This window comes from Toxotes jaculatrix, chromosome 8, assembly GCF_017976425.1.
Source record: "Toxotes jaculatrix isolate fToxJac2 chromosome 8, fToxJac2.pri, whole genome shotgun sequence".
NCBI classification, from domain to species: Eukaryota; Metazoa; Chordata; class Actinopteri; family Toxotidae; genus Toxotes; species Toxotes jaculatrix.
The window spans coordinates 2,249,246-2,275,648 of NC_054401.1; the positions used below are offsets into that span (position 1 = coordinate 2,249,246).

At 41.0% G+C, this 26,403-nt stretch overlaps 1 protein-coding gene across 1 annotated transcript; it reads left to right on the forward strand.

Moving 5' to 3' along the window:
• Nucleotides 1–11,875: 11,875 nt before the first annotated feature.
• On the forward strand, nt 11,876–25,633 carry ctsk (cathepsin K). Its single transcript, XM_041044668.1, has 8 exons — nt 11,876–12,032; nt 13,280–13,403; nt 16,795–16,917; nt 19,352–19,504; nt 22,044–22,262; nt 23,464–23,629; nt 24,467–24,575; nt 24,780–25,633. Exons 2-8 carry the CDS (start codon nt 13,281–13,283, stop codon nt 24,877–24,879), a joined length of 993 nt encoding a protein of 330 aa, XP_040900602.1. The 5' UTR covers nt 11,876–12,032; nt 13,280; the 3' UTR covers nt 24,880–25,633.
• The last annotated feature ends 770 nt before the right edge of the window (nt 25,634–26,403 follow it).

Sequence of the window (26,403 nt, forward strand, 5' to 3'; positions counted from 1 at the left end):
ATTTATTGGACTAGTTCGTACTCAGCGTTCTCAGGGTGCACATCTCTTCTGAATGGCTACACGCTGGAAGCCTGCTGTCACAACGAAGGGTGAGACACCACAAACTGTCAGAAGCAAGCAAACAGTCCTCCAGTCTGCGTGACCATGCTGGTCGTTTGTCCCATACTCTCTGATATGACCCACAGGAGCGTCCCCTTAAATAGCGCCCATCTATGGAAGCAGGCGTACTGGACCTTCATCACCATGGTTACAATAGTAGACATGCGAAGCGTGCCGGACCTTTGTCGTTATGGTTACAGTGATAGATTGTGGAACGGTGGTCTGATCTAATCTCATCCACCAAAACAGGTAAAATGTGTGTTTTGATCGTAAACTGTGGTGGAATGAAGCTAAAAAGTGCTGGAAAATGAAGGATTTTTAAAAATATTTAAAAATGTGACATGGTGCATCAGTACACTGTTTTTTTTATGGTTTCTAACTCCACTTTTATCACTTTGGGTTTTCAGTCTTGACACACCCACCAGATGGGAGCAAACATATCTCAAAGGCCGTTGCTGAACCATGCTGAACTATTCAAGCATTCAGCTGCTGTAAACGGGCGCAGAAACATTTTCACAGTGAATGCATCCCAGCCTAAAATGCACAGTCACCCATCCAAAGAGACCTTTCCTCTGGATTTTAGCACGTGAGCCTGTCAGAGCTGCATTCATGAGCAGCAGGAACAGACGAGTACGCCAAGAGAAGGCAAGCAGAGACCGAGAGGAGAGCGCACATCTAAAACCGAGGCGGTCCACAGAAAGCACCAGAATTTAAATTAAACTCACTTCATGAAATATAAGTTGGATTCAAAACTCATACACACTGAGCTTTGAGCTCAAGTTCAAGCAGGAAGACAATTGTCAGCCAGCCTTATCTCATCCTCACACGAGGCCCCAACTCTCTGCTATTATCCTGTGATTTCACTTTTTTTTTCTTTTTTCTCAATTTTTACTCCCTTTTTATCAAGACACTGCTAAAACACACGGAACAGGACACAAGCTCAACACACCTCCGGAGCAGAGTCTGCCTGTAATTGGACAGAGACCCAGCTTTCCAGGTGGTCGTTGTCCAGTTGTTTGGTTGGGGAGAGAAAAGAAACTTAGCTGAAGTTTTAAATGTTTAGGACTGTACCAAACACCTGGGCTGTGTTTTTCATTTTTTTCTAATAGATTTTTACCTTTACAACAACTGTAGCAAAGATTTGACTGAAGTGTCCACTCTGTGGGTGTTAAAAAGGTATATGCAATCAGGGATTTTCCTCCCAGCACCGAAACTGTTTTCTCAGATCGTAAGCAGATTTTCAGGATGCTCTGTGTTCTGCATTTTGGCTCCCAGTAGGCGATGCTGGATTGGGGCTCAACCTCACGTTCCATTTTAATTAATCCTCATCCGTTCGCCTGCGCCTCTCTGATTAGAGCGGGGCAGCCCTGCACTTCCTCTTTTCCCTGAAGCAGAACATGGAGCATCTGCCAGGCAGGAGGCTGCGCCTGACAGTCGAGGAGACCGCGGTTGATACAGAGGCAGTTGCAAAAGGTTATTAAGTGAGTCAGCAAACAGAAATGTTAAATTATATTATATTACACGTGAGGTAATGTAGCCTGCACACAAACAACTGTACAGAAAAGATGTAAAGAATGAAGCATCATTCCAGGATTCAAGAGATGTGATGCTTCTTTAAGGATCTTAAATTTTTTAGATGCAGTAAGGGAAAAGACAGCGTGTAGACAGCTCATCAGTAGCTGTATATGAAAAGGCTAGTGTAGCCTGAAGGTAAACAGGAAATCTACATGTGAAGTTGCAGCCGTCAGTGTTTTGGGAGGACAGTGGTGCACTCTGCAAAGGTTTAATTAGGTGTGGTACATCAGGAAGGGTCAGCACTGCCTGAGATGAACAATGGGAAACTGAAGCCAATTAGGAGGGAGCAATCATGAAGCTTGACCTTTGGCCCCCGAGAAGGAGCTGTGGTCGAAATGCTAAAACTAACAGCAGCACAGACAGACAAAGACGAGTTACTGGTCAATAGAGATCTGTTTGTAAATTCACACCACGGCCCCATGATTAGGAAAACCGTATTATAAATATCAGCTGTAAAAGTGTAAATCAGTGTCTTGATATTAAAATCTACCTGAGAACCTAATTTGCTTCCATCTCCAATCCTTTAAATTAGTGTAATTTGTAGAGAGCAGTTTCTGCATGATTAGGCAGAAACGTGACCAGATTCCCAACAGCATGTGGCTGCTGTGCAAGACAAAAATAAACAGCTGACGTCCATCGTGTCCATATGCATGTGAGGAGAATAATTTGCCGGGTTGGTTACCTCGCCATGTCCTGCGTGGTTTTCCTGTCTGTTTAACGTGTGTGGGAAAACAAAAGACACTGAAAGTAACACAGTTTACTTTCATTGTCATTTCTGCTTTATTTGACGGCGCAAACTGGGGAATAATGAATCATTTAGAGGAGAGACAGTCACAAAGGGGAATGGGATTCAAACCCACAACACTGAAATAAAATAATTTTCCAGATTAAGATTTTTAGTCTGCAGAGAACACAATCTTTAACCACCCTCTTTAAACTAATTGTTTTTAGGTTTCAGACTCACTGCTCTCATCAGCCCTGTTTCCTGCCCCGCAGCTGTTTTCAATAAATGGAAAAACCTTGTTAAACCCACCGTACCTGCCCAACAGCAAACAGACAAAATTAGCAACTGGCTGGTGAAGAAAATCAGTAAAAAGACAGATTTTTTTGAAGAGTTTGTAGATTTTGAATAGCAATGAAGATTCTGCTCCACCGTAAACCAAAGAGGAGGGAAGTGAAGTGAGCTGCAGCAGCAAACAGTGTGGGCAAAAGTGTAATTAAGCAAGTAACAGTGATAAATGTCAGGTTATAATGCCCACGCTGTACACCTGCACGAATGTGATTGGATGTTCGTAGCCGCACAGCTGTGAATGAGCCAGTGATTGTGAAGCATGTTGCAAACAGCTGATGCCAATCAGGAGCAGGACGTCAGTGCTCTGCCTGAGCCCACACTTTGCTTCATTCCTCAGCGTGTTCTGCCGACCCCCGTCACCAAAAACTGGTTAACACATCTGAAAATCCAATCAAGAACGTTACTGATTGTGTGTAAGACAGAGAGCAGGTCCCAAACAAGTGCACTGGGTTTTCTCCTGAATGTTCTTCTTCTTGTCAGGAGAGAAAAACAACAGAAAAACAGAATTTAGATCAGAAACCAATAAAACTGAGCTTCTTTAAGGCGTGGGTTGACCCACTGTGTCCATTAAAGTGTAGGAAAACTTTCTGCCACAATGCTGACTGGCTGATATCATATTTAATTTAATGTCTGTATCAGCAAAGCAACACTGGCTTCCGCCCAGCATGCACCTCGATGCAGCGAGCCAACTGGAAGCGCTTGAGGTGGGAGAAAGGGGGGGCTTCTCAAGTGCTCATCCTTTTTGTAATGGCTGCCAGTGACATCTGGCCATCCTGCTGCCGTCCACAGGCTCGGCCTATTCTTATAACCATGAACATTACATGGGGATTATTTATTCTTTTCAGCGGATCCGGTCCATCCTTTAATGTTTTTTCTAATGAGATGGAGAGAAAACAAACAACAGCCAGCGTCTTGTCTCAAACCAAGGTGGTGAGGAGGCAGAAATATAAGCTACTGTGATTGTATAATTGTGAAAACTAGGGTTGTTTTTGGAAATTTAATCCAAGGAAAATGTGGAATACTACTTGTTCTTTAACACCACATTATCATATACAAAACAAATCTGTGTTCAAAACCTGCACAAACAAGCAGCGGAAACTGTGAGCGGGAACACACTGTGCTTGAAGAGGTTCTGTTGCAAAGGTCAGCAGTAAATGTTTTGATCCCCCTTTTATTGTCTTTCTATTAAACGTTCTCCTGCATGGCTCATCTCTGAAGCCTTGAAGCTCCTGACAATTAAACCTCCATAAACCCACTGATGTAAATCTCTGTCTTTATGAATGGAAGCTTTGATGGACGATCAACTGGTTTCAAAGGTCACACTAATGCTGTTCCACAGAACAAAGCACACAAGCACAAATAGACCTTTTAGCTTTTAAATCCATGTTGAGGCCTCAGCTGTTGCCTCCTCTAATGAGAGTCCAGCTAATGCCGAGCGCTCGAATATTCTTTAGGGTTAAAATATTGGCACCGCTATAAAGAGAGTGTCACTTAAGCTACAAGCCTTAAGCTCATTTAATTTTCACGTCAGCAGTTTCTGCATAACACTCGTCTAAAAATATGAATTAAGGCACGGAAGCGAAAGGCACCGCAGCACTTTAAAACCTCAGGTCGACTGCTAATCCCTAAAGAGCAAACTTGGAGACGGATCAGCACGTGACAGATCAACCATTGGAAAAATTATGAATGTGTGCCGGCAGCTTGTGTTTGTGAAACGGGGTTTTCATTTCAGTGTGCGTGATATGTGGGGTTTTCTCTCTCTGCTTAGAATAAATACTAATCCCTTAAACATCACAGCACATGTGTGCATCAACGGAAGGCACAGATGCACAGCGACCGGGCCATATAAAGAGATTAGGTGCCAGGAATCATGAATGACTTTGTTTTGCTGCCAGTTTCTGACGGGATTCGTTGATAATTTTCTCCTCGGCACGTGACAAAGGCACAGAAAGTGAAGGTCCAGAGCGAGCTGATGGTCCAAGGCACATACATGATCACACAAACACACACACGGATACTGGACTCAGAGCTCATGGTCACACACAAAAGTAAACTGAACTGAATTTTAAAAAAGCACGAACAGCAGAATTTCTGTTTGCTTTTCTAAAAAGTTCCCGAAAAAAAAAGGATGAAGCCAGCTCTTATCTCATATCCATGAAAGTGGATATGAGTTTGAGAGCGATCTGAGTGTTCCTCACAGATCTCAGATATAACTGATTCCCTCATGCATTTCATTTATCAAAAAATAAATTAATGAAACTTTGGGAAAAATCAATCTATCACAGAAGAAAACAGATGGTACAATAGGAAGCAGTGATAGACTGAAGGATATCAGTGCAACAATGAGTAACTCTGATGGAACAGAAATAAACCAAAAACAGGACCCTCAGCTCCGCTAAAAATTTCTTACATTTGCCAAAGTCCAGAAGCATTTCTGGCACAGATCCACCAGAAAGCTGTGAGAACACCACCCTCACAGACTGGAGGTAAAAATGTTCCAACAGGAATAAAATGATTTCTCATTAATCTAGGAACTAAACTAAATGTCAGTATTTTTTATGCTTAAAACACTTTGTCATGCTCGATGGGTTTGGTGTCCTGACACAACGAGCATAATCAGTCACAGCTGGTGATCCGGGTAACGCCACAGCTCCACCCAGCAGCCTGAGACACAACGCTCCCTGTAAGAAAAGGAATCACTGTTTATGAAAGTTTTTTTGTTTGTTGGTTTGTTTGTTTTTGGCACTGAGCAAACAAAGAAAGGAAGGAGGCACTGATTAATGATGTAGGGGAAGCATATTGGATGTAGGACCTGATCCCCTGAGGTGTGAATACTAAGAAGGAAAACAGTATTCTGATCAATGAGTCCACCCTAAACACCACCCACATGCTGTGAAAGTGTTTCCCTGTTTCTTGGTCTGCTATTTCTTTTTCTTTTTTTTTTTTTATGGAGTCATTTTTCCTTTTTTAGCCGCACTGTGCCGTGGTCCTTTGGCAACGCTGGTCAACATCTGAACTAGTAAAGATATCCATGATCCCTGGAAAATAAATTCAGTGAGTTTGGTGATTCCCTTGTTTTTCATTTAGCACCATAAATAGCTCAAAATGTCTCTTTCTCCAGCGTTTCAGTTCATGACACGACGCAGCCATTTCTCTCTAAACTGCTCATCCGGTTCCATATTCATACCAAATTTTTTGGCAACATGGCCAGTATTTATTGAATTAAAATAACTTGCTGTAGTACCGACTGATGTAATGTCATTTTTAAAAAATATATAAACTTAGGGTAAAGTGTGAATAATTAAATGGGAGAGTGGGTCACATCCAGCGAGGATGAATCACCACTTCCTGCCCCAGCTCAGCCTAACCTCTAGACCTTAATCCAAAAAAAAAAAAAGGTCAAAAAACAAACCATCGTGATGCACCTGTGATTCACTGTGTGTACTATGGTGTCTGCTGTATGTCCTTGTCCGTGGTGTTGTCTGTATCCTCTTCTATTTTTGTTCCACTCCAACTTCATGGCCAGGAGGACCCCTGGATCTCCTCTAACCGATCTGCCTCTAATTAGCCTACTGAACAGTCTGGTTAGTTCAACCTCATTTCACATTCTCGTCGAGTTCTCTTCACGCTCTTAACCCTAGTTATATGAATACATGATGCGTATTTTCATTTTCAGCTTTACTGTGGTTGCACCTTGATTCACCTGGTGGCAGCGCTGACCTCAGTCTGTACGAATATTATTACAGAGCTACAAAAATCAGGTCACAGTTTTCCAAATATAGCATTTTTAAATGAGCGTCTTAATGCTTTGTACTTACAAACAGCAGCAAAGTACTGCAGTATTAAAAAGAAACTCGTTTTTCTACCATAATAGACATTAAAAGATCTTTTTGGTGCACAGTCTTACCTTGGAATCAAAAGGTTCAAATATGATCTAATCTGTTTGGATGAAAACAAGAATTTAAAAGGCTTTCTGATGTCTGGTGCTTTCATCTGAACTGGTTAGAGAACACACAGCTCTGTTCAGCATAATCAGATTTGTGCATTGTGCAAAAATACTTAAGGTGGTTAGGCTCTGCTGTTAAAGAGTATCCGAGGTCAAAAAGATGTTCAAAATGTTTTTTTTTTTTTTTTTTTTGTTAAAGCCGCTGCTATCAGACAATCTCCGCAGGAGCTGCTGAATCTCCCGGCTGACGGATCAGACTCCTCTGAGGATTTTCCATCCTCTGTCTGTTGCCTCTTCACAAACCATCCATCACGGCACGGACCTGCTGGGTGCGAGGAAAACGTACTGCTTTCAAAGCTGAGGTCCAGCTTCTCTGGCATAATGCTCTTTTTTGATTCACTGCTCAGTTGGTCTTCACAAGCTGCCTTGTTGCATCAAATACAGTCCCACTCATTGTGAAATGCCCACAGCCGAGCCTTTATTAAAGTTTATGAGTCTTGACTCAGCATTAAGCTTGAAGGAACATTCACCTCTTTTACTTTCAGATATTCACTGATTATGTCAGTGTAAAAGTCACATGGCGTGAAAAGGAAATGAACTGTCTGTCATGACTAGCCCCTTAGGGGGCTGTTTTCTGAAAACTTTTATGTTTTGAACCCCTTCTTGGACTCTGGGACTCTTGTCTAGGTTGTTTAGTTTGTTAGTAGTTCCTGTTTTATTTTGAAATCATTGCCCTAGTGTATCTTGTCATGTTATACTTCCTGTCTTTGTCTTGTTTCCCGCCTTTGTAATTGTTTTCCCCGCCCTAATTGTTTCCACCTGTTTCCCCTTACCTGTTGTGTATATATAGTCTGCATTTCCCCTTGTCCAGTGTCTTGTTTGTTACTTTGTCCAGTTGGTTTGCCTTCCTCCTTTGTGAGTTATTTTCTGACTACGTCTGAGGGGTCGTGCATTTGGGTCCTAGTCCTTGCCTCCCAAGCCGTGACACTGTCCTTGTGTGACTGCACAAATCAAACAGGACTACATACGAACGTGGTCCAGATTAGACTTTGATATTTCAAAATTATTATTATTATTATTATTTTTATTTATTTTTTTATTTTTTTTACCTTTTATTTTTGACATTAAAATTTAGTGGTTCCTCTTTTTTTGCGTTTCTTTCCAAAACACAAAGGCAGGGTGTAAAATCAGACCCCCAGCTTGTACAGGGAGGCTCTTCAGATCGCTGTTATTTGACTCCTGCCACCAGGTGGCATCTGTGAGGCACCTGCAAGTGTCAGTTAAACACCACATAGCATTTGCCATCACCAGATGGGAGATGCTAAGAGGGACCAACTCTTTCTACCTTTGAGACTTGATAATCGTTAAAAGCCTAAAATAATTTGAGTTTTTCTTTAAATATTAAAAGGACACGACTTTCATATCTGTCTGAACATAAAGATATAGCCAGCAGTTGGTTAGCTTAGCTTGAAGCATGAAGACTGGTAAGAAAATCCTCCTACTGGCAAACTCACAAATTAACATGTTTGTTTTTGTGGTTTTACAGTGGGTTACTGTTCTATTTCTTCATAGCTTTTTATTTAATAACCACATATGAAAGTGGTGTTGATCTTTTAATGATACCAAACAATATAAAATTCCTTCAGTCAGGTCAGTAAAGAGCTACAGAAATTTATTAAACTTATTCCTGGATTTTTCTCACTCGCTGACTCTAGAATATACAGCAACAGAATTTCAGTGTGTGACGGGAACCTTTTCTGTCCGCTGTTCGAGGTAAAAATATATTCACACACTCAGAAAAAGGAGAAATCAGGACACGTGCTGCTCAAACAATGACAACAACTTTTTGATCATCGTAAATACATTTCCAGTTTTTTCCCCGCCGACAAGCAATCTGAGCTTGGAATGAAAAAAGACAACACAGTCTAATCTGCTGGAATCAAAACAAGCCTTTAAAACCTCTTTGGTGTCTGCTGCATTAATCTCTGAACCGGTCAGTGAAAAGTGCACACAGTTTAGATCGGGATTTAAAGCCTCTCGGGCTCTCTCAGTAGATTGGCAGGGGAGAAGAATCTGAATGAGGCCTGATGTCTTCTGGTGCTTAAACACAATTCATTTCAACAGGGAACAGCATTAGAGTTACGTAATCTGTCCCCTGAGGGAGTCATATGGATCGGGGATGCATATAGAAACTGGGATGTCATTCGTTTTGCTCTCTGCAGTGCTGCACCGCTGTGATGTAAGAATACTTCTTGCCATTACAAAGCCAAGTCAGTTCTGTTACAGCAAGAAAGCACGGATCTCGTGATGGTCTGAGTCAGCAGGTTGATCATATGACAGAAGCAGAGGATTCTGGGAGCGGAACTGTTTGTAATTTTGTGATGGTTTTGGCAGAATGTGTTGAAATGGGAAACAGATGTTTCCCTGACAGAGGAAAGAAGAGGGAAGAAACTGGGCCACAGATTTCTGTGTACACAATGAAGTCAGATCAGAGAAGGGAAATCAATCACAAAAGTAAGATAATGGCTGCCACTGCTCACATCAGAGTGTTAGGATTACAGAAATGCTCTCTCAGCACCAGCTCATATAGAGATATTAATAGATTTCCTAACACTCCAGATAAAAATAGCACCATCGACCGCTTGGTAACCACCTTAGTAAAGAATATTGGATTATAAATCTATCACTTGCTGTAGCCGTTCCCCCTTTCATCAGGCCCACACACACACACACACACACACACACACACACACACACACACACTCATTTACACATAGGTCATGACCTGCTGCCTGATGGTTTGTTCACTGGTGCCGGGATGGGGGGGCTGGGTGCTGGATGATAGATCAGTCGAGACACCATCGCCCACGAGTCTCATTATCTAAAGTGACCATATAGGAACCAGAGGGAAGAGTCTTAAAGGAGATTAAGATGTACTCTCCAGCCTGGTGAAACCCAGCAAGCAGATGCTTCAAAAAAAAAACAAAAAAAAAAAACACCCATCGATCAGGTAGATGGATAACGAGCTGTCGGTGATGAGAGGCCGTACCTGCGGCTGCTCGCCTGGGCTGCATTTAACACACCAGAGATCTTAACACAATGCAGTTCCTGGCACGACAGAGACGGTCTGTGACCTTGAGGAAAGCTGAAGGTGCTAACTTCAGAGACAGATAGCTCCATTTGAAATTCTCATCAGTTCATGTTAGACTAAAAGTTTAAAACTTTGCCCCCTTGAGGATACAATGCTCATTACACCCATGTAGATGATTGCGCCATTGTTGCCCACATTATTGAAGTTCTGGAACAAACAATAGGACTGTTTTGTTATTCTTAAGAGTCTTGTGAAATTAGTATCTAATAAAACTCTGTCGTAAGAGTGGTTCAAGAGAAAAGCTCATGGGTTTGTTCACAAGAGCTCATCCTTTTGGGAACCATAAGGTGAAGCAGTGTTACTTCTGAAAGACGATTTAAAATCACGAGCATCAGTCTCAGAAGAAATCCAGATCCCTCAGACCAGGCTACGTTTTTCCAGTCCTCAACTGTCCAGTTTCGGAGAGCCTGTTCCCACTGCAGCCTCCGATCTCTCTTGTTAAACACAAGGTGTTTCCTTCTCCAAAATCTTTGTGGATGGAGAAGTTTGTGAGGTGCCTACTTATTGCACTGAAACGTCAGAAATGGCTGATTATTGGTGTATAATGAGCAGAGTCATCGTAGGTTACGGTAGCGGTAACAGCAGTATTAGTTGCTGTAATCACATAGTGCTGTGAACGTTTTCCAATCAAACTGCTGTTCAGTTCAGATCTCATTACATGAATGAGTAACCTGCTGCAACACAGCCATGTATCATTGGACATATGAGGTACACGGGACGCTCTTATATTTAGATCAGTGACTACATGTCACACGACATGTTCATATATACACGCAGACCTGACACATTAGGCTGTTGACTAAGTCCATGAGGAAGTACGTATCCACCAACAACCAGACAACGTGGCACAGAAAATCATTATGGCAAAGATATTTTGGTTCCGGCCTGGGAAACGATGGATTTTGAAATTTTTATGTACTATTCATTCTAAAAGTGCTTCTCTGGGCTCCGTCTGCCATAAGCAGCATGTTTGACTCTCAGCCTTCAATTCCTAATGTTGTTTTTACAATATTCTTTAAAGTAGAATCCACAGTTGGTACAAATGTGCAGGTGTGAGCCAAGAAAACCTAAATAACCTTTGTAATTCTCAAAAATCACTGTTGTCCCCCCGAACGTCTAAAGAAATCATGAATTCAATCAAAAAATGTTTTCAATATTTTAACAACAGTGTCTGTGATGGAAAGACAAACCTCAGTCTTCTTTTTTAGATGTACATCAGCCTTTCCACTCCAGCTCTCAGAGTGGACGGTGGAGTGTCATACTGTACAACAAAAATGTGGTTTGTGATGGTTTCTGTTCCCTGAACAATAAGATTTACAGTATTTTTTCCTCATGTGGTTTTGCAGTTCATGAAGAAATCTGTTTCACAACATGCTTCCCATCGTAGTATGCAAAAACAACAATAATTTTTAAAAAAACAGCCCAAATCTCAGACATGAATTTTGATGATGATGATGATATTTTTTTTGCTTATTGTGCATGTGGTTCAAATGTGGAATCAAAAACATCAAACTGTTAACAACAGTAGTTGTAGCAGCATATTTTCTCATTCATTACAGTAAGAAACTGATACAGGAAAAAGAAAACAGAAATTCCTTTGGAAATTTCTGTTTTGAACTTCTGTGTAAAAGTTACTTCTGGCTTATCCTGAAACAATGCAGGCCTTTTGACCTGTGTGGCTGCGTCTGTTCCAGGTAGGAGTGGCAGTAAGCCTCACCAGTCTGCTAAACAAAACTGAACAAGTTAAAACTTATTTAATAGCATTGAACAAAGCACACATTCATGTTTTACAGTGGTCTAATAAATAATATAAGTGATGTTTGAGGTTAGAAAAGGAATAAAACTCCAAGGTCCATTATTATTATTAAAAATGCGAGAGCCTTCTTCATTTTCCAGGCAGTGACCGAGTCTGCAGCACAGCGTGGCGTTCACCAGCAGCCTCTGTGAAATTTTCAGACTTGTAATCCGACACCTGACATCATTTGGTGTAGAGATCGCTGTCATTTGAGTGAAACCAGATGTAATTCCCCTGCATAGGAAAAAAAAAATCTCCTCCCCAGACCTGGAGCTCCCTTTGTACTTCCTCAAAATTCAACCGATATAAACTCACTCACTGACCTACTTCAGGACAGAGGCAGAGGACATCAGACTCAGAGGACTTCACCAAACTCTTTGCCTTTGGACTTAAGGTAAAGTTTATTGTTTCCTGATTTCCTGGTACAGAGTTTTACTTTCAGTTTGGCTGATTCCTTCTGTCGGACAGGATCAGTTCTACAGTTAGTAAAAATCAGTTTTATAGGATTAGAAAGGACGACTACTAATGATTTGCACTGAAGGTAAACCAGCTTATGTGTAATTGAGCTGAAGTGAACTGCAGTGACACAGAACTCGTTTCATTTTAGCTTCTTAATTTCCCACAAAAGACTTTGAGTTTGACTCTTAAGATTTCTTCCCTTTAATTTCAGGCTCTGAGAAATTCATGAGTATTTTTTTTAAATAAAGTTTTATAAGACTGGGATTAGAGAATGAATTTTTCCAAAGTCAGAGCTGCAGCTTTAACTGAGCTCTGCAGAGTTAATGTGATGAGCTCATGTAAAAAACATGTGATCACAAATATTGATGCTTTGTGTAAAACTCATCGCAAAACCTAAAGAAACTGTGACTCACACAGCAACACAGCACCGTGCACATGCAGTTTCTGTAAGCTGGAAATGATTTGCATACAGATCATGAGACCCTGCTATTCAAACCAAGGCATTTAGTTCAAATCACTCAAGGGTGAAGCCACGGCAGAGACGCACTGTGTGTAGGAAGCAGACAATGTAAAGCAGTTCACTTTATACAGCCTCAGTGTTACAGGAAACATTTGCTTTTCTGCTTTTAGTTGAGTTTAACTTAACAGGTCAGTGGCCTTTACTGGAAACAACAAGTACAAATGCAGACGAGAAGCAGGATGTACTAAAACAACAGGGAGAAGTTGATGAATGACAGATGGCAGGAAAGCAGAGAGAAAAGCAAAGGTGGTGTTCAGTGTTCAGTTCAGTGTTTTGTTTTGTTTTTTGCTTTTTTTTTATGTCTGGAGTTGAAATGCTCAGAGAATGTGTCTGAATCGCAGATAAGAAAGCAAAAAGACTTTATCAACATCAGAAAGTTCTTTAGTTTGATCCTGCGTGGTGGGGCTGGTTTGGTATGAAACTGCTTCATACCTTTAGCTCCATATTCAACAGATAATGAATGACAACACAGCAAGACACAGTAAGATATGTCTTACTTGGTATGTATGTTTTTGTTTTTTGTTTGTTTTATTTATTGAAGCCGCTTTGAATTGCAGCCAACACCCAGCTCCCAGTATAAAGTTAATCCAGGTCTTACATGTACTTGAGCACTGGTTTGGTTTGTGTAAAACACGAGGTTTTGTGCGTTGTTGTTCTTCCAGGATGCTGTCGTGTGTGTGCGTGTTGCTGCTAGCAGCCTCAGCTCTGGGCCACCTGGAGGAAGCCTCTCTGGACGCCCAGTGGGAGCAATGGAAGATCACACACAAGAAAGAATACAATGGCCTGGTCAGTGTCTACTCTGTCCTGCACACAGCACTCACAGAAAGTGGCCAAGGGCTTGAAAACACAAATTAAGAATCCAGATTAAAAGACGAGACGAGAAAGAGAGAAATGTGGAGATAAAGGTAGAAAAAGCACAAAAGACAACTGTTGAAAACACAATTGCACAACTGCCTGCTTGACAGTGAAAAAGAAAAATCAGAGACCAAACAACGTTCTAATTTCTAAGCTGCATACTTCGATGAATCTGTTTACTTTTGCCATGAAGCCTCATATTTCATTACCGTCATCCAGCTCTGAGCCCAAGATGGGATTTGTACAGAACAAATGGTCCTTGAATAAAATATCACATAGAAAAATTATAAATTCTGACATAAAATTCTGACTTCTTATGCATATTACTCAGAACTGTAGATTTGCACATTCCTAGAGAATTGCAATGAGCTCCATTTTTTTTAAACTTCAGTCAAGACAAAGAAAGAGAGCAACAGAGCGACAGAAGGAAAAGTCAGTAGCTTTTCTTTGACTTTTGTCTCCTATCTTCTGTCTTCAAGCTTTGTTACTTCATCTCTCACTGTTTGTGCTTCAGTGAGTTGCTTAAAGTGGACATCTTTGTATTTGACTCACTGTCTGTCCACATCTGACTCAATTTAGCGGCCAGTCAGTAGAGTGTCAGTCTCCTCTCTGTCTCAGCTGGTCTGTTTCTGCTGTCAGCAGATCTGCAGAGAGAACATCAAACACAACAGATGTTCCTCGTAGGAGTTTTAAGTAGCCTGACGCCACGACCAAATCTCCATTTGGCTGGCTCTGTTGGTCTGTCTGTTTGCCAACATTCAGGCTTGTGTCTATGCTGATTTTGTCATTAAAATTATTAAAATAGCTCATCATTCCTTTTTTTAAAATTTCGAATATGAAAATGTAGGTAAAGAAAGAAAAAAAGCAAACAATCGGTAACAATTGGTCCCGATAGAGTGGAAAACTGTGGTTGTTTTTAAAATATTACAATTAGAGAAGTGGAAGCGGTCATTCATTGGATAGTTGTTACTTCGGAAATTCACTGTTTGCATCCAAGAGAAACTGCATTAGGATCTGATCTATTTCCTCATACAGTAAACTGATGTATTTTAAAGGATGTTTCAGTCTGCCGGATAGTAGTACATCATCAGCGTGTTGACTGATTTTGTGATTATTAGATTATTGACACCAACTGGAATATCTGGAAAAATCTGATTGGAGATTGCAAAGAAACATTATCTCGTCCACTAATTCGTTCACTTCATTTTTCGGTGTTTAAAAAGGGCCACGATCCTTCTCTAATCTTAACAAAGTTCTTTGAGCACCTAAAACAAAAACCATAGAAATCCTGAGAATGCTTTAGTTGCTGTGAGTGGATACTGCAGGAAAACAAATTTTGTTGATGCACTCACTATCGCCATTATCCAGGTGGCATTAAGTTTCTTTCAAAGATGTATTTGCAGTTGCAAATGTGTAGCATGTAAACATCATTTGTAGGAAACGGGGTTGAGCTAAATGATAGTAGCCAACAGCAGCATGGTCACATATGGTGACACCATTTCTCTCTCTCTCTTTTACTTGAGGCAGGGCCTAATTACTGGGCAAGTCTTATGAACAAGTGATAAACAAATTCATTAAAGAAGAGATGGTTGATCTGTAATGTGCCAGTGGACAGTCTGGTTCCCTAATCTGTCATCTCTGCCTAAACAAAAATCGGTGCTGACAGATGCGTGTACAACTGGTCCACAAGTGTTATCTAACATCATTAACTGTGAGTCTTTACAGCATATATTTTCTTTAGCCAGACATACAATAAGGTTGTGTACTGTAAACACCGCAGGAAACAATGTCGACTGGAAAAGCAAGAGATGTGAGGTCGGCACTAGTTGCTCCATTTCCGTGTTATGGCCCGGAGCGGAAACAAGGCAGATGGAGTCAGAGAACACAGAAGCATAAGTAAAGCAGGACATGCACAATGAGAATTTACAGTACTTCATCTTCCTCAGCCTTTGCCAGTAATTCAGAAAAGTTTGAGACTTTCTCTGGTTATTTACCATACTGTCAATACAGTCATCAGGTGTCAGAAGTTTCAGTGGAACACCGGAAATTCCTCTCACCTGTGAGGCTGTATTACCCCAACTGAATCAGTTCCCTTGTCTCTAACGTTTTTAACTTTTTTTTCTTGCGTTTTAGTTCCTGGCTGTGAAAAAAAAATTATAGTGTAGCTGGTGTTGAACCAGAGTTCACTGCCTGCTGTGCATCTGTTCTCCCTTCACTCTTCACCTCCAGCCAGAGGTCACGTCCCACAGCTGTGTAGTGTGTGTGTGTGTGTGTGTGTGTGTGTATAGAAGCATGTGTGCAGTTTATCTACAGTGCAGCATGTACCTGGGTTTGTGTGTTAAAAGTTGTTTTATCTGTTTATTTGTGCACATGCATTTATTTATTTATTTGAACGTGTGTGCATTCATATGATCATGATGTGGTGTATATTTATATCCATGTGTAGTCAGCAGAAAAGATCTCTCCCTCTCTCTCCCTCCCTCTCTCTCGCTTGCAGTGGTTTTAATCAGTATTCCTCCTACAGCCTCTAATTCAACCTCCCCTGAACTGCCACAACTGTAATAGAATCAAAAGTCTCCTCACATCATTTGCATTTTCCATTACTGGAAAGGATATCCACGTAGAAATAATGATCATAGTTATGCTAATGCTTGTTAAGACCATGAATACTAAGCAGGACATGGATGTTTCTTAGGTAACCAACCAAGCACTTGAGTGTATCTTATTCCCATATTGTGTCTTTAAGCAGCACTGACATCATATAAATGGATTTAAATGAAAATCAGTCTGTCACACAGACATTTTGTAGCCAGGAAGAGACACGCACGGTGGTGATGGGGTGTAAAAAAAAGAGCATACATTAAGGATAAAGCAATATTTCAACATAACTCACAATGGCAATGGACAGTTATGTTGCTGTGGCTATACAAGCTACACTCTGGAACATTGTTGTGTGAGTGTGCACTGGTTTAATTGGCCTAAATAATGAAATGGGGCAATAACAGAACTTTCTTTCTTTGCTAATTAAAATGTAAAGTTGCCCTATTTGCCCATATTAATTTCTTACAGCTGTCAGGTGTTAGTGCAGGACTGAAGGCAGTGAAGCGGAACTTGGCACTGAGATACAGGTGACAGAAGAATCCTTGCGTATGTTATGAACCCATCAGTGTCAGGTGAAAAGGACCAGTGTGTAAGTCCAGTACTGTGACCCAGTAAAGGGACTGGATTCTGAGTCTGTGAACAAGAAATGCAGTCTTTATGATCCCTTAATCCAGTGTAAACCTATGACACGAAGTGACACCTGCACTTTTGTTTGCATCAGGATGAGGAGGGGATCCGCAAGGCCATCTGGGAGAAGAACATGCGTATGATCGACGCCCACAACCAGGAGGCAGCGCTGGGCATTCACTCCTACGAGATGGGGATGAACCACTTGGGAGACATGGTGAGTACAGATAATAATGTCCTGATCCAGCAGACATGGACGGCAGAGATATAAGGTTTAGCTTTTTTTCTCCAGTGGAGGGTGTCTCACTGAAAGACTGTCCACTCAGGGAATGCTGGAAGAGTACGGTCTACAGCTTCTCTAAATGAGAAGTATCCTGTTTTGATTTGGCTACAGAAATAAAATTGACTTGACTTTGTGTTTAAGACTCATCACGAGGCCCAGACAGACAGGCAGACCAGCTTATCAGCATTCTTTCCCTTCTCCCTCGTTGACATCAACATGCTCTGAGATGCTTCAGATATGTTGTTGACATTTCTGTTCCCAGAATTCTGGTTCTCTCCTGCCCAATCACGTCTGCATAGCTTACAAGTTCTGAAAAGACCTGTTCTGTTAGTAGTTACAATCATCCCACAAACATAAACATCTTGAAAACCAAAAATATCATGTTCTCTAATTGTGGTGTAATGCTTATAGCACATTGCATTGTGGCAGTTTTCCTTTAAAACCATCATCAGGAGCAGGCTGATCACCAGTGTCACCAGTATCACCAGTATCAACTGACAGCAAAGTTCAGAATAACAGTGACTCTGATTAGTTTTGCAGTTCTCTCCTTGTTTTTAACATCCTCCAGTTACAATATGTAGCAGCAGCACAGTTTTGAGTCGAGGCAGCTCCCCACATACCAATCAAATCACTATTTCCTGGTTTCCAAGTGTTTATCCACAGTATCACTGGCTCAGCCCAGCTGCTGTGGTGCCAACGCTGAGACAGCTGTGTTAGGTTAATGAAGTAAAAATTTACCAACTGCCACAACAAGTAACTGTATAACTTCTGTGCCTTTCACGTGCCTCAGCATCTGATGTTGTACCACACATTCAAGTTTTCCAAATAAGAAAAACAATGGGAGACCAACAGGACCGGTTATAAGTTCTCCTCACCCAAGGTGTTGTCTTCAATCGTATTGTTTTGTTTTTTGACCTCCAACACTCCAACAACCAAAGAGTCAGTTTATTATCATGTACAACAAAGAAAAGCATTAGCTCTCACTTCTGAGACACTGGAACCAGCAAATGTTTCGCATTTTTCCTTAAAAATGACGAAAAAGATTATTCAATTGTGAAAATAGCTGCCGATCAATTTTCTGTCAATCGAATAATCAGTTAATCTGCAGGTATAGAAACCAGAAATCAGCACTGGGCCACTTTTAGCTTCAGTCTGAGCAAAGTCTCAAAGCAAAGTGCATTCAGAGCATAAACTGATTAGCAGCTTTAGCAAGTGATAATTGCTCTGTCTGCTAACAGCATTCATTAGCAAACATCTTCACACCATAGTTTCTCACATTACGTACATGAAACCAAATGTGTTTATTTTCAGGGAAGTGTGAGGTAAAACTTACTGAAAATCAGCTCCGGAGTGCTGAACGTTCCCTTTTTCCTCAGCTTCTAGCTGCTGTCATCCTTCTATCTTTATCTCTGGCGCATGTTGCAGCCCAGCGAGGTAAAACAAAATGGATTTGGTTTCCTCAAATCAGCTGCAGTCAGTGATTTCTGTGTCAGTGCAGGTCGTGACTGCTGGTTGCTTTTACATGAATACGCTTTAACAACCTGTTTATCAAAAATGAGTGGAAAGCAAGCTGCGTAAATACAGCATACCAGTGCTTGGGCTTATTTATGTGTGACAGGAACATGTATACACATCCGAATTCTGGATAAATGGCCAATTTCATGTTTATGTAGGACCAGGTGGCCTGGAAATGAAGGATGTGTTTCCATTTTCGCTTTGACTGGATGGAAACACTTAAGTGAAATGAAGGAAATTAACAGATGGTGTGTATTTTTTCCATTAATGATCTTTCTGCTTGCAGACTGAACTGTAATGAAAGCACTGGGGAATTCTGATAATACTACACAGCAGGATTTTCTTTTAGATAATTTCTAAATATCATATAACCAGCAGTTTCACTGTGACAGAAAACAGCACTGTGTGCACTGTTTTACCTTTTCAGGCGTGCCTTATGACACAGGACAGAAATTTCACTTTTTAACTGTGCTAAACCATCTCCTCATGAAATACTTTTCATCCTCCGTCACTCTGCTGAATCAAATCCTCTCTCTCTCATATCTTCTTTTACTTGTTCTTGTCTTAAGTCTAAAAATAAATCCTCTCTGCCTCACTTCTCTTGTTCTAGCCTGAAAACATGTCTCACGATTATTCCAGGAACCAAGGAAAGTTTCACACCATTTACTGTCAGGCTGATACGACCCGTAACCTTTAGCCTCTGCACTCTGGGGTGCTTGTAATGTTTTTGATTTAGAAACTCAAGCTGCTGTCGCTCTCTTTTTTCCAAGTGTCAGAACGAGAGCCTCAGGAACATGAAACTTCATGACACACGATGAAAAATGGAACATTAACTGTGTCTCTGTTCATGCAGACGTCAGAGGAAGTGGCCGAGAAAATGACCGGCCTGCTGATCCCTACGAACCAGGAGCGCAGCTTCACCATGGCTCTGGACGACAAAGTGGAAAAACTTCCCAAATTTGTTGACTACCGCAAGAAGGGCATGGTGACTCCAGTGAAGAACCAGGTCAGACAACAAACACAACCTTATTGTATATCAGGTGTCTGAAGCTTTTTCCAAGGTAGAGACCAAACACAGAGTTTAAAGAGAGAGAACATCACACTCACATTCACCAGCTTGCCAGAAACGTCCAAATGATTTCTAATGTTGCTCCCTAATTGCTGGATGAGTAAATAAGCAACTGTTTCCTAACAACTTTGTCATGTCAACTTAAAGGCTGATTATATGTAAATGTTCACAACTTGTTTCTGCTGCCCCCCAGTGGCCAAAATCCTCAGTTGCTTCAGGTTTAAATAGAAGACGACGCATGGATAGATCCAGTCTGATTAAGCAGACTGTGGCGGATGAGTATTACGCAGATGGACAAAATGAAAGCTTATTTAATTCATAGGCAGAGAAGTGGAGGAACCTGTTGGTTGACTAAATCAGTCACATTCCCAGCAGCAGCAGCAGCAACATATCTGAGAAACTAGACAGTGTCACTGCAGTATAAGAAAATATGACAATGAACAAATCTTCAGAGCACAAGTGAGCACGGGGCTGTTATCAAGCATCAAGATCATGTGGAAGAAATTTATTACACAACAGATCAGAAACATGAGAGAACATACTGAAAGGACTGTGTCATAGTTCATAGGAATCAAAACAAGAATAACCAGTGTCTCACTTTGGAGGAAGTTGTTGTATTTTTGCAGCTGTCATCTTCCTGCTCTTAACGCTTATGGTAACTGAGGCATAAACAGTAATTTACATATAGCAGTTCCCATTGGGCTTTGGCATGTGACAATGTTTCTTTGAGTCTTTGTGAAAAAGTGAGAAAAGGTTCCCAAGGCTGTTTTCAGGCAAAATGTCAAGGATCCTGTTTGATTTGTGTGAGGAAATGTGGCTGTTGCAGGCAAAGGTTAAAATTTATGACATCAACTGCGAACATAAAAAGAAAAGAACATTTAGTTAAAACGGGATTTGTTATAGTTAAATAAGAAATGTGTATTTTAGGTAAATGTTTATTATTTGACCTTGAGGAAATCTACAATTTTCAGCAGGTTCATTGTGGAAAATAGGAAACTAATTATAAGATATAATTGAAATGTTGATTTTTACCCACAGAAACCTTGTAAAACAGCATCTTACTTCACTTCTTTTATCCACTGCATCTTATGAAAACATCACAAGGTCTTCACCCAGCAGTGAAAAGACTTTTTATTCATTAATACTGTAAATATTCAGAAACATCCAACATGTGCGAGTGAAGCAGTGGCCTTGCAGCAGCATGTGACCTCAAAAAAAGACTGAATGAGATTCAGAGTTTGTGTCAAACATCTTCTTTTGTAGCTTTAAAAGAAAACGATAATAAGGAAAAAAGAAAAATACCTGGAAACATCTTCCATTTTTCCCCTTTAACCTTAAATAGTGTTTCTTCTGTTGTTGTTTAGTTTTAGTCAGCTTTAAATGTGTTTCTCCATTGCTGTTTCCTTTTTATGAGGCAAATAGTAGTGATTAAATTAGCCCAAAATGTAAGATTATTTTTTAACCTTAAAAAAAATAAAAAGATAAGAAAAGAAGAAGAAAACCCCCAGATTTGAGCTTTTGAAAGTGGGTGGGACAAAGTCATGATTTTTTTATTTTAATTCAGTTAAATTATGCTTTTAAATGCTTTGTTGTAGTTTTTGAGTGTGAACAAATAAGTGCAGACGGTTTTTGTGTTTCTGGCAAACTTACACACATATTTTGTATGTTTCTGTAGCAAGTGTCATGTGACCGTGGAGTTTATGCGGAGGACTTTCTCTCCCTCTGGTGGTTGCAAACCAACCTGCAGTCATAAACAGGATTTACGGAGCTGTCCCTCAGCTGCCTGTTGTCCATGAATTATTCAGCAGACCGACAGCCCTCTGTGCATACTAACAACGCTGCTGTTTCCTCTACACTTCCTTTTATGATGACTGAATTGTGTTTTCATGCTTTGTTTGTTTGAGGCTAATTTCACTTCAGAACGCCTCCAGTGAGGTGACGTGATTACACAGGTTTTCTAACTCAAAGCCAGGCGAGACGTTGTAGACGCACTGTCAGGGTCCTCCCATATATTATTATTATTAATGAGTTATTAAACAGCACATTTCTCACTGTGTGACAGCGACATACGTCTCCTATAAATCTGTACAACACAAACTTCCTGTCCAAAACAGCAGCATTGTGTGAACCAACCAACCAACCTTTCAACTCAAAGTTGTCAAAGTCTGTCCCCTAGTGGACAAAGAGGAGAAGACACAAGCTGCTTCTGTCTAGTTTTCATTTCTCATTATTAATAACTTTAATTTTCTTTGGGCTAATGAGAAGTTGACGAGGTGCTAAGATGCCGTCTTCCAGTGTTATTCTTATTTTGTCTTTGATATCCAACCGAGCTCTGTCCTTTTTCTTCTGACTTCATTTAGTTTTTATTGTTCAGTGATTTTGGTAAATACCTGGTTTGTTTGCTTGTTATAATAATCAAACTAAGCTTAACATCATTAAGCCTCTTGCTGTCCTCTCTGTCTTTCACTCCTGACAGGGTTCCTGTGGCTCATGTTGGGCCTTCAGCTCAGCCGGAGCCCTCGAGGGCCAGTTGGCCAAGAAGACGGGTCAGCTGCTGGACCTCAGTCCTCAGAACCTGGTGGACTGCGTCTCAGAGAACGACGGCTGCGGAGGAGGATACATGACCATCGCCTTCAAGTATGTCCAGGAAAATGGAGGCATTGATTCTGAGGAGGCGTACCCGTACGTCGGAGAGGTAAGGAAGTCGCTGTGCCACTCATACGTAACTAAGAAACACATTTCCCCTCAGTGGGTCGATTTCTTACCCATGAAAATTTTCAGTCATCTTCATAAACTATCATGTGACTTGTGGCTGTAGCAAAGTGTTCACCACATTTTTTCTTCTTTCCTGTCATGTGTTAACACTTGTTCCCTTGCGTGTGCTGGTGTGACACCACCATTCTGTGGCCATAAACCAGAAGTTGAACCAGTTTCGATGTCCAACCTGTGTCCTTATAGATGTGTAATGTCACCGGGACGCTCGACATAAACTTTGCAAGATGGGGCAAAAAAGGGGACAAAAAGAAAAAGCAGTTCTATTACGAGTGAGACAATTTCATATTTTAATTAGTGTCAGTTGTTAAACAGTGTTAACCCTTTTTTATAGTTCAACAAAGTCTTAGGACTTAGCCCCAGTCACACTCCTCAGAATCCTACCCCATCCAAAGGAAAGAAAATCTTTAGGCAGAGTCAGGCTGTTCCCCCTGTTTCCAGTCTTTATGCTAAGCTAAGCTAATATCTTCTAACTCTCAAAATTCCTTAAACTTTATGGTTTTAAATACCAACAGTCTTACACCCAAAAAAAATCTTTCAGAAAAGAAAAAGATTTTTTTTTTTTTACCACAATAGAGCGACAGACACAAACTGAAACCAAGGTGGTCAACAGTTCTTCAGTCTGCTGTCAGAATGTCATGCATGGTCCACACACACAAAAAAACATCAAAATCATTGTTCTGTTTTGAGCGTCAGCGTCAGCAAGTGGAGGTGATTCAGCAGAAATGATGAGGGAAAGTCAGTGTTTCAGTTATTTATGTGTGTGAGAAGGAAGTAGAACTTCTTCTTAATGATGAGAGGCTGCCGCGTCCCCATTGTTCACATACCAGGAATATACTGAAGCTGTGATCAAGCACATGACGTGAAATATGCATGTGACAGTAAAACCACAGGGTCTGATGCACAGAGTTATTTTCATGATCGGATTATCCAGAGACTTCTTTTTTTGTTTTGCTGATCAATTATTTATTTGATCTATAAAACATCAGAAAACAGCTGACTAATTGTTGCACCTCTGCATGACAGTAAATTTTTTTCTTTGTCATTTGGAAATTCTTGTTTTCCTCTTTCATGAAACACCACAAACAAATACTTTCAGTATTTCCCTCCTCCTTTGTCTGCAGGACCAGCCGTGCCGCTACAATTCATCAGCCATGGCGGCTCAGTGCAAAGGCTACAAGGAAATCCCTGAGGGTGACGAGCACGCACTGGCTGTCGCACTGTTTAAAGTGGGTCCAGTATCTGTGGGCATCGACGCCACACAACCCAGCTTCCAGTTCTACCAAAGAGGTCAGTGGCGCTCAGACATCTGTTCTCTGTTAACAGACATGTCCGGCCATTGTTGTGATTTCTGTCATTTCATGCAAATAGTGGGTAAAGTAGACACTGAAAGCACTGAGCTGATGATACAACACTTACAACACTGTAGATTCTGTGGAGGCGTTAGAAGTGCATCGCAGTTAATTAGCAACTACAATGAAAAGAACCTTTTTCCCATTTTACCAGTGGTTTTGTTTTTACCCTTTGACTGTGAATATTGTTACATGGCTCCAATTTTCTGAAGGTCTTCGATGCAGCAATCAGTTCCTGTGTGCTTTACTGTTATAGTCACAGTTGTGTTATTGTGGCATTGTAATGCAGTTATGAGCAGGGACTGTGTTGAACCCCATCTGTTGGTGCATTAAAGGAAGCGCTGACATTCTGTATTTCACAGTTGGCTGCCAGACTGCACTCTGTTCGATGCAGGAAACAATCACAACAACCAGCAAGTCACATTAGCCTTTATACAGTGTCCTCGTCTTATGTATTGTTTGTCTCCTGCACACAAAACAGTTCATGCACACAAAGTTTTACTGTAGACAGCTCTAAGTCTTGAATGTTTAAGAATCACCTTAGATCCCCTAAGATTCTTTTTATCCAGGGATTTTAGCAAACTGAGGAGTGTTTACATTCCCTCATTTAAAAAACTGGGTGTCTCAAATTTTGATTCGAGTTTTTTTTTTAGACCCAAACTGTTTAAAGTTTCCAGAAAACTACTGATCTTTGAGGTAAAGAGTGTTTAGGGTCTGAGCAAGTTGATCTTTTTAAAATGGGGAAATCTGAGCTCACAGTCTCTCGTGTGTCCAGGTGTTTACTACGATGCCAACTGTAACAAAGACGACATCAATCACGCTGTGCTGGCAGTAGGCTACGGAGTGAACACCAAGGGGAAGAAGTACTGGATCGTCAAGAACAGGTGGGACACATCACCTGTCTGAATGGCAGCAGGTGGCTCATAAAGCCGCCAAGATGAAACAAAGGGTTGTTTGTGATGCGTTCCGTCGGCCGCGTTGATGGCAGGCTGATAACATGAAATGCTGTTTGACTCCTGGCGATGCTCAACACCTCTCACTTCTCTTTCTTTCTGTCTCTGTCGCCGTCTTTTGTCTCTCCCTGACAGCTGGGGCGAGGGCTGGGGCAAGATGGGCTACATCCTGATGGCACGCAACCGTGGCAACCTCTGCGGCATCGCCAACCTCGCCAGCTACCCCATCATGTGAGGAAGTTGAGCGTGGAGCTCAGGAAGGAGGAAGACGAGAGTGGACCAAGGGGCTTTGCTTAGGCTACTGTACATGAAGAGAGTTCCTTCCAAATCTCAGTAACCACTAAGAAAATAAACGAAAGGTTCTACTTTGTTTACTAAGATTTTTCAATTAGCAAACATACTTTTTAAATTGGACTTACTATCTTTTGGAATGAATCTCTTCTGGTATCAAAAAGGGTTAAATGTTATGGACTCTTGGATTCAGGCGTCCTTAAGAAAAAGTCTGAGGACGTTTGGTTATCTTGAGTTATTTGAAGCACTTTGAACCCCTGAAGTCTTTTCAGTTTTATCTCCAAAGCAGCAGACTTCCACTGTGGTTGGCTCCATAAAGAAAAACACACACATTATCAGTACCTCGAGGGCATGGTGTTAGTGACGCTAACCAAAGTGCCAAGTTAAATCTACAGACCCACCAGACACAACCAGCATTTTACAGTGTTTGGCTGCTAGTCGGTGACACTTTCAGTCTTTAATTTTAATTACAGTTTGTGTGAAAACGAAATTTAAATTCAGTGTAACAGGCAGGAAACATTGCTGGGCAATGGTAGCTCCTCCTTTCCTGTTGGTGCACAGTCCTTTTTAAATCCCAGCCAGTTTTTCTCTTGATTGTGTCGACTTTTGTTGTTGTTTTTGTTCTGTTCAGCACTTTTCTGATGATTAAACTGTAAACGGATGTTTTCTAGGAAATTGAATAAAGGTTTCATTTTGAATCTGAAAGTTTCATTTGGAATTTTTTATGTTAAACCAAGAACACATGAGACTTTTAAGGTCAGCAAACATCCAGCCCCAGGACTTTAACTGGCTCTTTGGTACAAGTCTGATAAACCTACATTAACTTAATAAACTTGATAACACAATGATGAACCCACTCACACCCCGACACACAAACAAATGCCTGTCAGCTACACTTCCACAATGTTGAAGTGACATCACATCCTGTGAATTTGTGCATGAGCTGCACTTACATCAGTACACATGTGATGCTTGGCTGCACAAACTGATGACAACATGCAGCTCCTCACAGAACCAGTTGCTCAAAGTGGACCAGTTTTTGTCAACAAAGACATATTTTATTTAGAAGGATCAGTTGCTTCTTGTGAACTCGGTCTTTCACAAATCTGCTGTAAATATAAGGATCATATAAATCCCAAAGAATGACTCTGTAACATCTCATACTTCCCCCACACAAAGACAGGCGCGCTGTTTGAACTGTGCGTGGTTCTGAAAAGAAGTCTAACGAGTTCCATCTCTGGTCGCACAGAGCAACACAGAGCTTGTGTTCACATCTATGAACACTGTTATAAGAACGTGTCGATGCTCTTTTTTTTTGCCAAATGAGGATAAACATGAACTGGCATCCTCACTCAGGAAGAGGAACCATGGCGTCGTCGCTCAGAATCAAAACTAACCCACCTTAGTGTCATGTTATTATTGTGGTTTCCCTTTGACCAAGGACCACAGATACACAAAACCTCGACAC